This window comes from Ruditapes philippinarum, unplaced genomic scaffold (assembly GCF_026571515.1).
Source record: "Ruditapes philippinarum isolate M1 unplaced genomic scaffold, ASM2657151v2 ctg4224_1_1_1_1, whole genome shotgun sequence".
Classification (NCBI taxonomy): Eukaryota; Metazoa; Mollusca; class Bivalvia; order Venerida; family Veneridae; genus Ruditapes; species Ruditapes philippinarum.
This window is the reverse complement of record NW_026860980.1, coordinates 2,808-17,429: the sequence shown is the minus strand read 5'-3', so window position 1 is coordinate 17,429 and position 14,622 is coordinate 2,808. Positions and strand designations below refer to the sequence as shown.

Below are 14,622 nucleotides of genomic sequence, written 5' to 3'. Positions count from 1 at the left end.
TAAAAGCTCACCCTGAGCAAGCTCAGGTGAGCTAAAAAATAAAAAAATCTTATTATCTGAAGGTACAAGGCTTAGAGCTTTAATATTTGTTAAATAATATCATCTAAAGGTAATCTACCAAAGTTGTTCAAATTTTGCCTATTTTGTCAAAATTAGCCCCGCCCCTTGGAGCCATAGGTTTATCTTATATGTATATAGTTAAAACTTAAAAAATCATCTTCTCTAAATTTACAAAGGATAGAGTTAAGATATTTTGCATGAAACATTGTGTAGTAAACCTCTAGCAAGATTGTTCAAATTATAGCCCTGGGGTCAAAATTGGTTCCGCCCCGGGGGTCATTGATTTTCATTATGTACATATAGTGAAAAAAAAAAATTTTTGTCTGAAGGTTCAAGGCATAGAGCTTTGATATTTGATATATAATATCATTTATAGGTCCTTAACCAAACTTGTTCAAATGTCAAAAATTGGCACTGTTCGGGGGCAGTGATTCTCATTATGTACACATATTAAAAACAGAAAATAAAACAAATGTTTTCTGAATGGGAGAAAGCTATAGCTTAGATATTTGACTTGAAATGTTGTTTGGTGGACCTGTATCAAGATTGTTATTAAACCCTTGGGTCAAAATTATGCCTTGCCCAAGGAGACAGTGACCTACTTTCTTGTCCTTTGATGTATAGCAATGAAATTTTGACCATGTGCACAGTTTTAGTTGTAAAATTGAACTTTGACCTAGATTTTGATGATGTGACCTACTTTCTTGTCCTTTGATGCACAGCTATGAAATTTGAACCATGCGGTGGCATAGCATTTTTCTCAAATGCAATCTTGTTTCACTACATACCATATAGAAATTTTGTGAACACAACTCGTCTTAAACCGGATGGCAGATTTTGATTAAATTTCCAGGGATGAACAACCGTAATGTGTAGATGGCAGTAAAGGAAAGAATTTTTGCTGCGACCATATTTAACAGAATTATGGCCTTTAGTTGATTTTTTCACTATATATACCATATAGAAATTTTGTGAAAGCAACTCCTCTTAAACCGGATGGCAGATTTTGCTAATACTTCCAGGGATGAACAACCTTAATGTGTAGATGGTAGTAAAGGAGGAATTTTTTTCTGCGACCAAATTTAATAGAATTATGGCCCTTTGTTGATTTTTCACTACATACCATATAGAAATTTTGTGAACGCAATTCCTCTTAAACCGGATGGCAGATTTTGCTTAAACTTCCAGGGATGAACAACCCTAATGTATAGATGGCAGTAAAGGAAGGAATTTTTGCTGCGACAAAATTTTATAGAATTATGGCCCTTTGTTGATTTTTAGCTCACCTGAGCTTGCTCAGGGTGAGCTTTTAGGATCGATGAATGTCCGTCGTCAGTCGTCCGTCCGGCCGTCCACAATTGCTTGTGAACACTCTAGCGGTCGCATTTTTGCCTCGATCATCATCAAACTTGGTCAGGATGCTTATCTAGTTGAAAGCTCGGATGAGTTCGAACATGGGTCATCTCAGATGAAAAACTAGGTCACAAGAGCTAAAAATAGAAAAACCTTGTGAACACTCTAGAGGTCACATTTTTGACCCAATCTTCATCAAACTTGGTCAGGATGTTTGTCTAGGTGATAGCTCGGATGAGTTTGAACATGGGTCATCTCGGATGAAAAAGTAGGTCACAGGAGCTATAAATAGAAAAACCTTAGTGAACACTCTAGTGGTCACATTTTTGAACCAATCATCATCAAAACTTGGTCAGAATGCTTGTCTAGTCAATTGCTTGGATGAGTTCGAACATGGGTCATCTCTGATGAAAAACTAGGTCACAGGAGCTAAAATAGAAAAACCTTGTGACCACTCTAGTGGTCACATTTTTTGACCCAATCATCATCAAACTTTGTCAGGATGCTTGTTTAGATAATAGCTCGGATGAGTTCGAATATGGGTCATCTCGGATGAAAAAACTAGGTCACCGGAGCTATAAAATAGAAAAACCTTGTTAACACTCTAGCGGTCACATTTTTGCATCAATCATCATCAAACTTGGTCAGGATGCTTATCTAGTTGATTAGCTTGGATGAGTTCGAACATGGGTCATCTCGGATGAAAAAGTAGGTCACCGGAGCTAAAAATAGAAAAACCTTGTTAACACTTTAGCGGTCACATTTTTGCATCAATCATCATCAAACTTGATCAAGATGCTTGTCTAGGTAATAACTCGGATGATTCGAACATGGGTCATCTCGGATGAAAAACTAGGTCACAGGAGCTAAAAATAGAAAAACCTGTTAACACTCTAGTGGTCACAATTTTGACTCAATGTCATCAAACTTGGTCAGGAAACTTGTCTAGGTCATTGCTGGGAATAAATCGAACATGGGACATCTCGGATGAAAAACTAGGTCACAGGAGCTAAAAATAGAAAAATATTGTTAACACTCTAGTGGCTACTGTTGTGATCCAAATATTCTGTTAATTGGTCTGAAAGTTTGTTTTGATGATTTCTAAGTCAAGATCGAACATGGGTCATCTTGGATGAAAAACTAGGTCACACCGCCCAAATATGGAAAAACCTTGTTAACATTCTAGTGGTCACATTTTCGACTCCATTATCATCAAACTTGGTCAGAATGCTTGTCTAGGTAATTGCTTGGATGAGTTCGAAATCGCATGTGAAACTAGGTCACCAGAGCTAAAAATAGAAAAATCTTGTTAACACTCTAGTTGCTACTGTTTTGATCCAAGTATCCTGGAAATTGGTCTGAAAGTTTTGTTTTTGATGATTTCTAGGTCAAGTTTGAATATGTGTCACCTGGGTAAAAAACTAGGTCGCACTGCTCAAATATGGATAATCCTTGTTAACACTGTAGTGGTCACATTTTTGACTCACCTGTCATGAGACTTGGTCAGAATGCTTGTCTAGGTAATTGTTTGGATGAGTTTGATAATTCAGGTGAGCGATCTAGGGCCATCATGGCCCTCTTGTTTCACTATATCACGCCTACTTAACGGTGGCTCTTCCACATTTTGGTGATCTGTTTAAATGAGAGCCATCGACACTTCCGTTGCAGAGCCCTCGATGAAAACAAGGCTGAAAAAGGTAAGAAATTTTAGTAAAAATATCAATTTAAAAAGATCATGCTTGTTTTTCAAAAATCGAAGAATGTCATGCCATGTAGAACATTTTTCTCATCATGTTAGGTGCCGTTTCGATAAGAAATACCCTGAAATGACGTTGCTAAAACTTTTACCAAATATAACACCATTGGTTTTCTTTTACGAGGAGACACATTTTGAGTGATTTCCCTACAGTAAAGTAGATGCTGGCCCACTTAATCGTGCATATAGCATTGTCCCAACTTCCTCTTTGGACCAACACAAAAAATTGCTTACATGACTTAGTTGAAAACCAAATAATCACATTTTTATTATTGTGATCGAGCCATCGACAAGGTGCTGGCGCCATCGGCAATGTGGATGAGCCCTCGAAAATGTGATTGAGCCAACACTAGTCTATCATTCATTTTGTGATAATATGATCGAGTGTTACCGTTATTATATGTGCATCGAATCACTTGGTTGACATATTGAAGTAAAATACGCGATTTGATTATTCAAATTCATTAAAATTGAAGTAAAACCTCTTTGTATCAAATATAAACATTTTAGGCACACAGAAATAGTTTTTGATTTTTTAGTCGATATAGTTTCAGTTTTTAATTATGAAATTAATGTAAATTTCGGGTGGAATCTCGACATGAATAAGGGGACACAAAAAAGATTATCACATGATGTGTGTGGAAAGACGTACGCCAATAAGGCCAGGGTTAAATTTCATATAAAAACTATCATGAGCAGGCGGCGACCAGTAAATTATGTGGTATAATTATGTGATGGGCAATATGCAACACCATCTTCCCTTAAAAGGCACATTGAACGTGTATATACACAGAAAGGGGAAGGTGTGTGCACGATTGAAGAATGCAATAGTTCATTCTACACAAAGAAAGACCGCATACGGAAAAAAACACAATGTCAATAAGCTGAATTGTGGGAAGTGTGAGAAAAATTTTGCTTATAAACACAACTTAAAACGACACCTCCAAAGATGTGGAAAAAGTAAAAAGAAGAACCACACATGCAAGTATTGTACCAAACAGTTCTGTAGTTCAGAGGCTTTTTTACATATGTGGTCCGTCCTGTCTTCAATCGTGCACACAAGTTCCCCTTTCTGTGTATATACATGTTCAACGTGCCTTTTAAGAGAAGAATGATGGTGTTGTGTATCGCCCATCAGTCATATACCACATAATTTACTGGTCGCCGCCTGCTCATGATAGTTTTTATATGAAATTTAACCCTGGCCTTATTGGCGTACGTCTTTCCACACACATCACATAAAAAATCAAAGCACAGAAGGCGCTGAATTTGTTTGGGTCTCACCAATGCTTTCCAGCGTTTTAATTGTAGTAAATTGGCTATAAGACTGATTGCAACACTGATATTCAATCCAATGTTTATTTGACTTAAACAATTTGAAAAAAAATGAGTTGCCTTTACTGGGATTTGAACTCCAGGCCTCTCACTTCCTAAGCGAGCGTGAAAACCCTTCAGCCACGGTGAATTTATATGTGAACGGCCTGAAGAAAACCATATTATTCGATCTAAATTAGGGCTTGTAACGACTTTAACTGTTGTTTAACACAGATGTAAATAATCCTGGAGCTTACTATAAGCATGTATATTTATAAAGAATCAAAGGGCTGCAAGTTCTGTGGTATTTTCTGATCTTTGCAATCTAAATCGTACTGTATATCTGTATGTATTTTCCTGTATAAGTTTATTTTTATGCCACCGCAGCATCTGCGATGCGGTGGCATATAGCGATTCACCTGTGTGTGTGTGTGCGTGTGTTTGTGTGTGTGTTTGTGTGTGTGTTATATAGGTTATATAGTGAACTTAAAAAATCTTCTTGTGAAAAACCACGAGTCCAATTTCAACCAAACTTGGCAGGATTGTTCCTTGGGTGAAGGGCTTCCAAAGTTGTTCAAAGAATTTAATTCCATGCAGAAATCTGGTTGCCATGGCAACCAAAAGGAATTAAAAAAATTTAAAAAATCTTCTTGTAAAGACCCAAAAGGCCTAGAGCTTAGATATTTTGCATAAGGCATTGTCTGGTAGACCTCTAACAAGATTGTTCAAATTAAAGCCCTGGGGTCAAAATTGGCCCCGCCCCGGGGGTCATTGATTTTCACTATGTACATATAGTAAAAACTTAAAATACCTTCTTGTAAAAACCCAAAATGCCTAGAGCTTAGATATTTTGCATAAGGCATCGTCTGGTAGACCTCTACCAAGATTGTTCAAATTATAGCCCTGGGGTCAAAATCGGCTCGCCCCGGGGGTCATTGGTTTTCTTTATATGTATATAGTAAAAACTTATAGTAAAAACTTAAAAAAAAATTCTTCTAGCAATTGACAAATGCTAGAGGTTAGATATTTTGCATGAAACATTGTGTAGTAAACCTCTAGCAAGATTGTTCAAATTATAGTCCTAGGGTCAAAATTGCCCCCGCCCTTGGGGTCATTGATTTCAATATATACATATAGTAAAAAATAAATAAATCTTATTGTCTGAAGGTACAAGGCTTAGAGCTTTAATATTTGTTAAATAATATCATCTAAAGGTACTCTACAAAAGTTATTCAAATTTTGCCTCTTGTGTCAAAATTAGCCCCGCCCCCGGTGGCCATAGGTTTTCCTTATATATATATAGTAAAAACTTAAAAAATCATCTTCTCTAAATTTACAAAGGCTAGAGTTAAGATATTTTGCATGAAACATTGTGTAGTGAACCTCTTGCAAGATTGTTCAAATTATAGCCCTGGGGTGAAAATTGGTTCCGCCCCGGGGTCATTGATTTTCATTATGTACATATAGTGAAAAAATAAAAAGTATTTTTGTCTGAAGGTACACGGCATAGAGCTTTGATATCATTTATAGGTCCTCTACCAAAGTTGTTCAAAATTTTCCCCTGGTGTCAAAAATTGGCCCTGCCCGGGGCAGTGATTCTCATTATGTACACATAGTAAAAACAGAAAATAAAACAAATGTTTTCTGAATGGGAGAAAGCTATAGCTTAGATATTTGACTTGAAATGTTGTTTGGTGGACCTGCATCAAAATTGTTTTGAATTAAACCCTTGGGTCAAAATTATGCCTTGCCCAAGGGGACAGTGACCTACTTTTTGTCCTTTGATGTACAAGCAATGACATTTTGACCATGTGCACAGTTTTAGTTGTAAAATTGAACTTTGATATCAGGTGACCTAGATTTTGATGATGTGACCTACTTTCTTGTCCTTTGATGTACAGCTATGAAATTTGAACCATGCGGTGGCATAGCATTTTTCTCAAATGCAATCTTGTTTTTTATTATAATTCATTTTGCTAGGCACCAGAGTTTGATACATACGGAATTCTACATAACTAGAGTTGCATCAATAAATCATTTATGTTCATTTTTTACGACAGCCACACTTTATCCTTGCATATCATGACACTTAAAAAAGAATTTAAAAAAAAAAGTTTCCTCTACTGGGATTTGAACTCCAGACCTCTCACTTACTAAGCGAGCGCGTTACCCCTGTACCACGGAGAAGTTATACAAATAATGACTGAATAACATCAAGTCATTCCAAATTGAGAACTTCCATTGCATTTCGGGTTTGTAATCCTTATTAATTTCGAGGTATTTTGTTTAGGATAAACCTGTTGTTTAAAATTGAAGTAAATAATTTATCGAAAATCTTCTCGCCCAAACAGTCCAACATGTAGAATCTATATATTCCACTACTCGGTTTGTGTAGTATTCGGTAATCAACATCGCTAAAAATAGTATTTTCATTGATAAAATCATATTCATCCGCGTAATTTGTGATTGTGCATTTATTGACAATTCTATAAGCCAACGCTATTTTTAAACTTTTAATCGTTGTAATTTGTTGGATACTTGTAACAAAATAAAAACATTTCTTTCTTTTAAATCGCTAGTTATACCCCCACAAACGAAGTTTAGGGGGGGTATATAGGAGTCAGCTTGTCGGTCGGTCGGTCGGTCCACATCATGGTTTCCGGACGATAACTAGAGTTTGGAATGAGGTATTGTAATCAAACTTGGTATATAGCAACCTTATGTGGAAACTCTGGTTGGTATTGCATTTGGACCCCCTGGGGTCAAGGTCAAGGTCACTGTTACTAAAAATAGAAAAATGGTTTCCGGACAATAACTAGAGTTAGGAATGAGATATTTTTATCAAACTTGGCGTATAGCAAGCTTATATGAAGACCTGGGTTGGTATTGCATTTGGGCCCCCTGGGGTCAAGGTCAAGGTCACCGTTACTAAAAATAGAAAAAAATGGTTTCCGGACAATAACTTGATTTAGGAATGAGATACTGTAATCAAACTTGGTGTATAGCAAGCTTATATGAAGACCTTGGTTGGTATTGCATTTGGGCCCCCTGGGGTCAAGGTCACCGTTACTGAAAAATAGAAAAATGGTTTCCAGACAATAACTTGACTTAGGAATGAGATACTGTAATCAAACTTGGTGTATAGCAAGCTAATATGAAGACCTGGGTTGGTATTGCATTTGGGCCCCCTGGGGTCAAGGTCAAGGTCACCGTTACTAAAAATAGAAAAATGGTTTCCGGACAATAACTAGAGTTAGGAATGAGATATTGTTATCAAACTTGGCGTATAGCAAGCTTATATGAAGACCTTGGTTGGTATTGCATTTGGGCCCCCTGGGGTCAAGGTCAAGGTCACCTTTAAGAAAAATAGAAAAATGGTTTCTGGACAATAACTAGAGTTAGGAATGAGATATTGTTATCAAACTTGGTGTATAGCAAGCTTATATGAAGACCTGGGTTGGTATTGCATTTGGGCCCCCTTGGGTCAAGGTCACTGTTAAGAAAATTAGAAAAATGGTTTTCCGACAATAACTAAGAGTTTGGAATGAGATATTGTAATCTAATTTGGTGTATAGGAAGCTTATATGAAGACCTGGGTTGGTATTGCATTTGGACCCCCTAGGGTCAAGGTCACCATTACAGTGTTACTAAAAATAGAAAAAAAGGTTTCCGGACAATAACTAGAGTTAGGAATGAGATATTGTAATCAAACTTGGTGTATAGCAAGCTTATTTCGAGACCCCAGTTGCGATTACAATTAATTGAAATATTTCTTTGTACACAGTTGATAGTTTGTGTTCAAATTTTTCTTCAGACTACTTTTTTTTCAAAAAGTTCAAGTTGCTGGTGGGGGTATTAATCACCTTCAGTGATAGGTCTAGTTTAAAGCTGTTTTGAGAACTACTTGTTGTTAGGTTTGTCATAAACTTCTGTGTCAGAGATTGAATGTCCGCTTTGTATTTACTTATTTTCGATCAAAAAATACAATAAAACAATATTAGAAATAATCGACCATTCGGGAATTATTTTGCTTGAATATAGATGTGCCTGTCTTTGACCATCTTTACACAGTGATCTCCCCTGAATTTTTCGGCGTTAGTGTTACATATAAAGGGAAGTAACCACTTCAAAAAAGTGGACTACTTTCGGCATTTGCAATTAACAACATTAGAATCTGAAATTTCGCTACCATTATTTGTTTGGTCTGACGACCCAAACAAATAAAAGTGTGTATCCCCTTATTCATTTCGACTATTTCACCTGAAATTGACATATATTTTAAAACTAAAAACTGAAACTTACAGACTAAAAGTCAAAAACTATTTCTGTGTGCCTTATTTGTTAATATTTTATACAAAGAAGTTTTTCTTCAATTTTAATGAATTCAAATAATCAAATCGCGTAATTTATTTTAATATGTCAACCCAGTGATACGATTCATATAATATTTAGGTATCATAACGGCTTACACTCGATCATATTATCACAAAATGAATGGTAGACTAGTGTTGGCTCCATCACATTTTCGAGGGCTCATTCACATTGCCGATGGCGCCAGCACCTTGTCAATGGCTAGATCACAATAATTAAAATGTGATTATTTGGTTCTCAACAAAGCTCTGTAAGTTATTCTCTGTGTTGGTCCAAAGAGGAAGTTGGGACAATGCTATATGCACGATTAAGTGGGCCAGCATCTACTTTACTGTAGGGAAATCACTCAAAATGTGTTTCCTCGTAAAAGAAAACCAACGATGTTATATTTGGTGAAAGTTCTAGCAACGTCATTTCAGGGTATTTCTTATCGAAACGGCACCTAACATGATGAGAAAAATGTTCTACATGGCATGACATTCTTCGATTTTTGAAAAACAAGCATGATCTTTTTAAATTGATATTTTTACTAAAATTTCTTACCTTTTTCAGCCTTGTTTTCATCGAGGGCTCTGTAACGGAAGTGTCGATGGCTCTCATTTAAACAGATCACCAAAATGTGAAAGAGCCACCATTTAGTAGGCGTGTATATACCATTTATATGTTGTCAGTGGGGGCATCAGTGTCCTTTGGACACAGTTCTAGGGCAATATTTCTGTCCATAACTGAGTGAATGGGTAAACACTTTTTGAAATATTGCTACTTACAAGAATCGGGGTGGGGGGCCTTTTGTGTTTAACAAACACGTTCTTGTTTTTTTTCTTCAAAATTTGTAATTCTTACTCTTTTTTTTAAACAAAGGTCATTCCGTATTGATACAGAGTCCAGGTTACCCTGGAATATTGAAAATTTGCATCACAAAATTGATGTTTGAAGTTTCTAGCCTCCTTAACACATAATTCAATAGCTAAACCAATAAGCAGCTTACAATGAATGAAAATACAACTGTGTCATATCATGTTATCTTTTCAACTGTGTCGTATCATTTCGTACATATCATTATTTTCTTTCAAAATTAACATTTCTTTTTAAAGAAATTTTAATAAATGTTGTTAAATATACCACTAGTGCAATTTCAATGAAACTTTACAGGATTGATCTGTAGCTTAAGTCCTTGCGCATATTGCACGTGTTTTCTGGTTGAGTGATCTTTTGGCCGAGTTTTAGCCCTTTGATAAAAAGGTGTTTTTTTCTGTGTGTTGCCCGATACTCAAAAGCTTGTCTGGACTACTCCTCATAAACTACTGGAGCAATCAGTAATATCCTTGAAATTGTTCTGAAAGTTTGTTTTGATGTTTTCTAGGTGAAATTCGAATATGGGTCATGTAGGGTGTAAAATTAGGTCACTCTGCCCAAATATGGAAAAACCTTGTTAACACTCATGTAGTCACATTTATGCCACAATCATCAAACTTTGTCAGAATGCTTTTCTAAGTACTTGCTTGGATTATCATTTCAGATAAAAAACTAGGTCAAAGGAACTAAAAATAGGAAAATCTTGTTAACACTTAAGTAGCTACTGTTTTGATCCAAATATCCTTGAAATTGGTCTGAAAGTTTGTTTTGATGATTTCTAGGCTGTTTTAATATGGGTCACACTGCCCAAATGTTTACACTCTTGACTAGTGGTATCAGTTTCAACTCAGTTGTCATCAAACTTGGTCAGGATGCTTGTTTAGTTAATTGCTTATATGAGTTTGAACATGGGTTATTTAGGATGAAAAACTAGGTCACAGGAGCTAAAAATAGAAAAAATCTTGTTAACTCTCTAGTGGCTTCTATTCTGGAAATTGGTCTGCAAGTTTGTTTTCATGATTTCTAGGTCAAGTTCAAATGTGGGTCACCTGGGGTCAAACACTAGGTTCCACTGCCCAAATATGGAAAAACCTTGTTAACACTCCAGTGGTTACATTTTTGACTCAATTGTCACCAAACTTGGTCAGAATGCTTGTCTAAGAAATGGCTCTGATGACTTTGATGGGTCAGGTGAGTGATCTAGGGCCATCTTGGCCCTATTGTTAAAAAGAGGATATTGACACTCCTGCGATGTAACACTACTGCACGGCAGTTTATGTGATAATTTGAAATAAATTTCTACAGTGCTCTTAATATTATGTCTTCAAAAATTTTGGGAGGCATTGTTTTTGCCTTTGCCGTCTGTCCGGTGTTGCCTCTTTAGCTTGTCCCCCATTAAGGAAAATACTGGGGGTTTTAAACAAATTTACGGAGTGTCAGTACCTCCTAGTTTGCAATACGGCCTTTAAACATCCAGGACTTTCTCTTCATGCAAAAAGGGCTGTAGGCTAAAAATTGAAAAAATTTTGCCCCGACTTCCAGGTAAATTTGTGTTTCAAAAACTTTTTAGGTTAATAAAATATCCCTTGTTGTGCACAAGACTGGCACGTTCAGCTTTGCTGCACAAAATGGCTGTTGAAGCAATAAAAAAAAATCTTGTCTGGCTTTCATAGGTCAAGCTACTGGTGGGATTTCATTGAAACTTTACATGAGTGACAATCCATAGTTTTGGGAGACATATGTTTTTGTGACAAAAACCCTTCTAGTTATTATCATTATTGTTATTATTTATAGGATGGAGCGGTGGTGCCAGTTTCAGTAACTGTTGGAGATAAAGTCATGTTGCCAGAATATGGTGGAACCAAGGTTGTACTGGAAGACAAGGTAAACATTGCATTTTACCCAGCTTAATAAGTATGTACTGTTTGCTAGTGCTTTCTTTGAGATTTTACCTATGTCCTGTTAAATTTTTAACAATTATATAGATGGATGTGATTTGTTAGCTCCCCTGAGTCAGTCAGTGTTAGCTTTAAGGATTGTTGATGTCATCTCAAAAGTGGTTTTCATTTTTGATGTCAAAATTTGGGTCATATTTTTGCCCTGTGAACATCAGGGGCCCAAAGGATGCAGGTACATTAAAAATGGGGATCAAACCACAAATTTAAGGGGTCGAACCATTTATTCAAGATGTCTAACATCTAATTCAAGCAGTCTGACTACTTGTACACTGCTTGAATCATACAGGAAGCAAACACTTATACTCAGCAATATTTATGGAGTCATTATTATGCTCCTGAAAACGAAGTTTGGGGGGGTATATAGTAGTCACCTGGTGATCAGTCGGTCGGTCCAGACGTCCGTTGCATTTTCTTTGTCCAGAGCATAACTTGAAGACTAATGGTTGGAATTCAATATAACTACATACAATGGTCAAGCACAATGAGAGGAATTGCAGTGCACAAGAACCATAACTCTATCTTGACTAATTACAGAGTTATTGCCCTTTGTTACATTTCCTTGTCCGGGGCATAACTTGTAAACTACTGTTGGAATTCAAAAACTTCATACAATGGTCAAGCACAATAAGGGGAAGTGCAATGCACAAGAACCATAACTCTATCTTTACTAATTACAAAGTTATTGCCCTTTGTTACTTTTCATTGCTTTTTTGTCCAGAGCATAACTTGAAGACTATGGATAGAATTCAATATAACTTCATACAATGGTCAAGCATATTGAGAGGAAGTGCAGTGCTCAAGAACGATAACTCCATCTTGACTTATTACAGAGTTATTGCACTTTGTTACTTTTCTTTGTCTTTCTGGACTTATTACAGAGTAATCCAATTGTGGATTTCAATACAACTTCATACAGTTATCAAGGACATTAAAAGGAAGTGCAGTGCACAAGAGCCATAACTCCATTTTGACAAAATAGAGAGTTACTGCCCTTTGAGACTTTTCCTTGTCCGGAGCATAACTTAAAAGGTACTTGTTGGATTTCAAAACAACTTCATACAATGGTCAAGCACAATAAGAGGAAGTGCAGTGCACAATAACTATAACTCCATCTTCAGTATTTATAGAGTTATTGCCCTTTGTTCCTTTTCCTTGTCTTTCTGGACTTACATTTTGTATTACAGAGTAACTCAATAAAATTTCATCAATGACCAACCACATTGAAAGGAAATGCAACATACAAGAACACAACTATCTTTAATTGCCCACAACCATAATTCTATATTTCAATTCTTTTACAAGGTATTCTGTTACTAGTAACATCCTCATTTCCAAAGCAGTCTTGTGGGGGTATTACTGTAACCCAACGAATATTCGCGACCAATTAATATTCACTTTATTTGTGGATGGCCACGAAGCGTGAATATTTGTTTGCCCGAATAAGTCAGCACTATTTCCAAATAAATTGGAGAGAAATTGTATTTTAGAAGCTACTTGACCGGATATATTTTCGAATTTTATGGGCACGTTGGAAAAATAATTGTTATAATTTTCCCAAAAAAGCAATAAAAAACAAAAGAAAACTACTACTATTTAAAAAAATCAAAAAAACTCTATGTCAAATAGCATAAAAAAAAAATCATTTTTTAATCATTATGAAATTGTACCCTTTGTCAATCCGATCGTTTGGGTACTTCGGGCAGGTGTCATTTTTAAGTTTTTCATTAATTTTTAAAAATTAGAAACAATATCGCCTTTTTTTAAAATCAGTTTTTTTAACCCGAGTTTTGAAAGCTCTGATTGTTTTACACAGCAAAGGCATTCATTGCCATTTTGCATGCTTGGTTTGTGAGGGAAAGGGGCAATTTTTTATGTTTTTATATTTTTTATAACAATTTTGGGAGATACCCCATTTGCAACCAATTAAAATGCTTTTTTTACTTTTTTTTGAGCTGCACATTTTATAAAATTTGGGGTGTTATTCCCCTCTCCCCTGGTACGTACCGAATGCGAAAATTCCCGCTTTGGTTAATTTTCAATAAAGGCTGAAATTTATGGGCAGCAAACACATAAAAATCGCAAACTGTTTTTTTTTAAAGCAAAATCCCAATCCCCGATTTCGAACATAGGGGGTTTTTTGAAAACTAAGATGGGGGTTTTGTTTTACCAAAGATTTTTTGGAAAGCCAATGTCCATCCTTCTGGAACATAACATCAGGGGGGCAGGCCTCTGTTTTACCCTGGGAAAAAATTGTGGGGGGTAGAAACGGCTACTATTGTTAATCCCCTTTAAAACGCCAAAATGACCCAATTTAAGATTTATAGCGGAAAAGGATTTTTTTGGCCCCCTGGGTTTCTCCCCGAAAATTTTTTCGGAAAAAAGAAAAAACAAAAAATTAAATTGCGAATTGTTACCTTTTGGTAAACGTGAAAATTTTTATTCGCGAATATAAAATTTGGGGACAGAATAAATTTAGGTAGTTCATTTATTTTTGATCCCCTTTTATGAAAAAGGTAGGGGTTTGGTCCCCGTGAATTTTGGAGTTTTGAAAGAAGGTCTGCATCCAGTAAATTTCCCGTATTTGTCCAAATTTCTTGACTGTAGAGGTGCAAAGTTCCTGTGATAATGAAAAAAAATTTATTTTGAGGGTGCGTTTGATCCTCTGACAAATACAATAATTTCAATTTGATTTACAATTAAAATTAAACATGAAATAAGCAATTTTTTGTCCCCCTGTTGTCTCGCTTTTTTTAGTAAAAGTGTTTGGGAAATTTAACAAAATCACCCAAAATTAACGGGGTGTTGGGGAAAAAAAGAAAGATTTAAAAGTCAAAAAAATTTTTTGGGATGTTAAGGTTATTTGGCCCCCAAAATTCAAAATTATAGGATGAATGTCCCCATTGTGTAGAATACCCTTATTGATTTTGGGGTCACAAGGTCAAGGTCACTATTACT

General features: G+C 35.9%; 1 protein-coding gene across 1 annotated transcript in view; it reads left to right on the top strand.

The window, feature by feature from the left end:
• The window catches only part of LOC132714109 (10 kDa heat shock protein, mitochondrial-like), a gene marked incomplete at its 3' end in the record, with an annotated part of 47,903 nt that extends 36,310 nt beyond the window's left edge, over window positions 1-11,593 (top strand). The window contains 1 exon segment of the mRNA XM_060696859.1: window positions 11,504-11,593. Within this exon segment, the coding sequence (XP_060552842.1) occupies window positions 11,504-11,593 (90 nt within the window).
• Window positions 11,594-14,622: the final 3,029 nt, after the last annotated feature.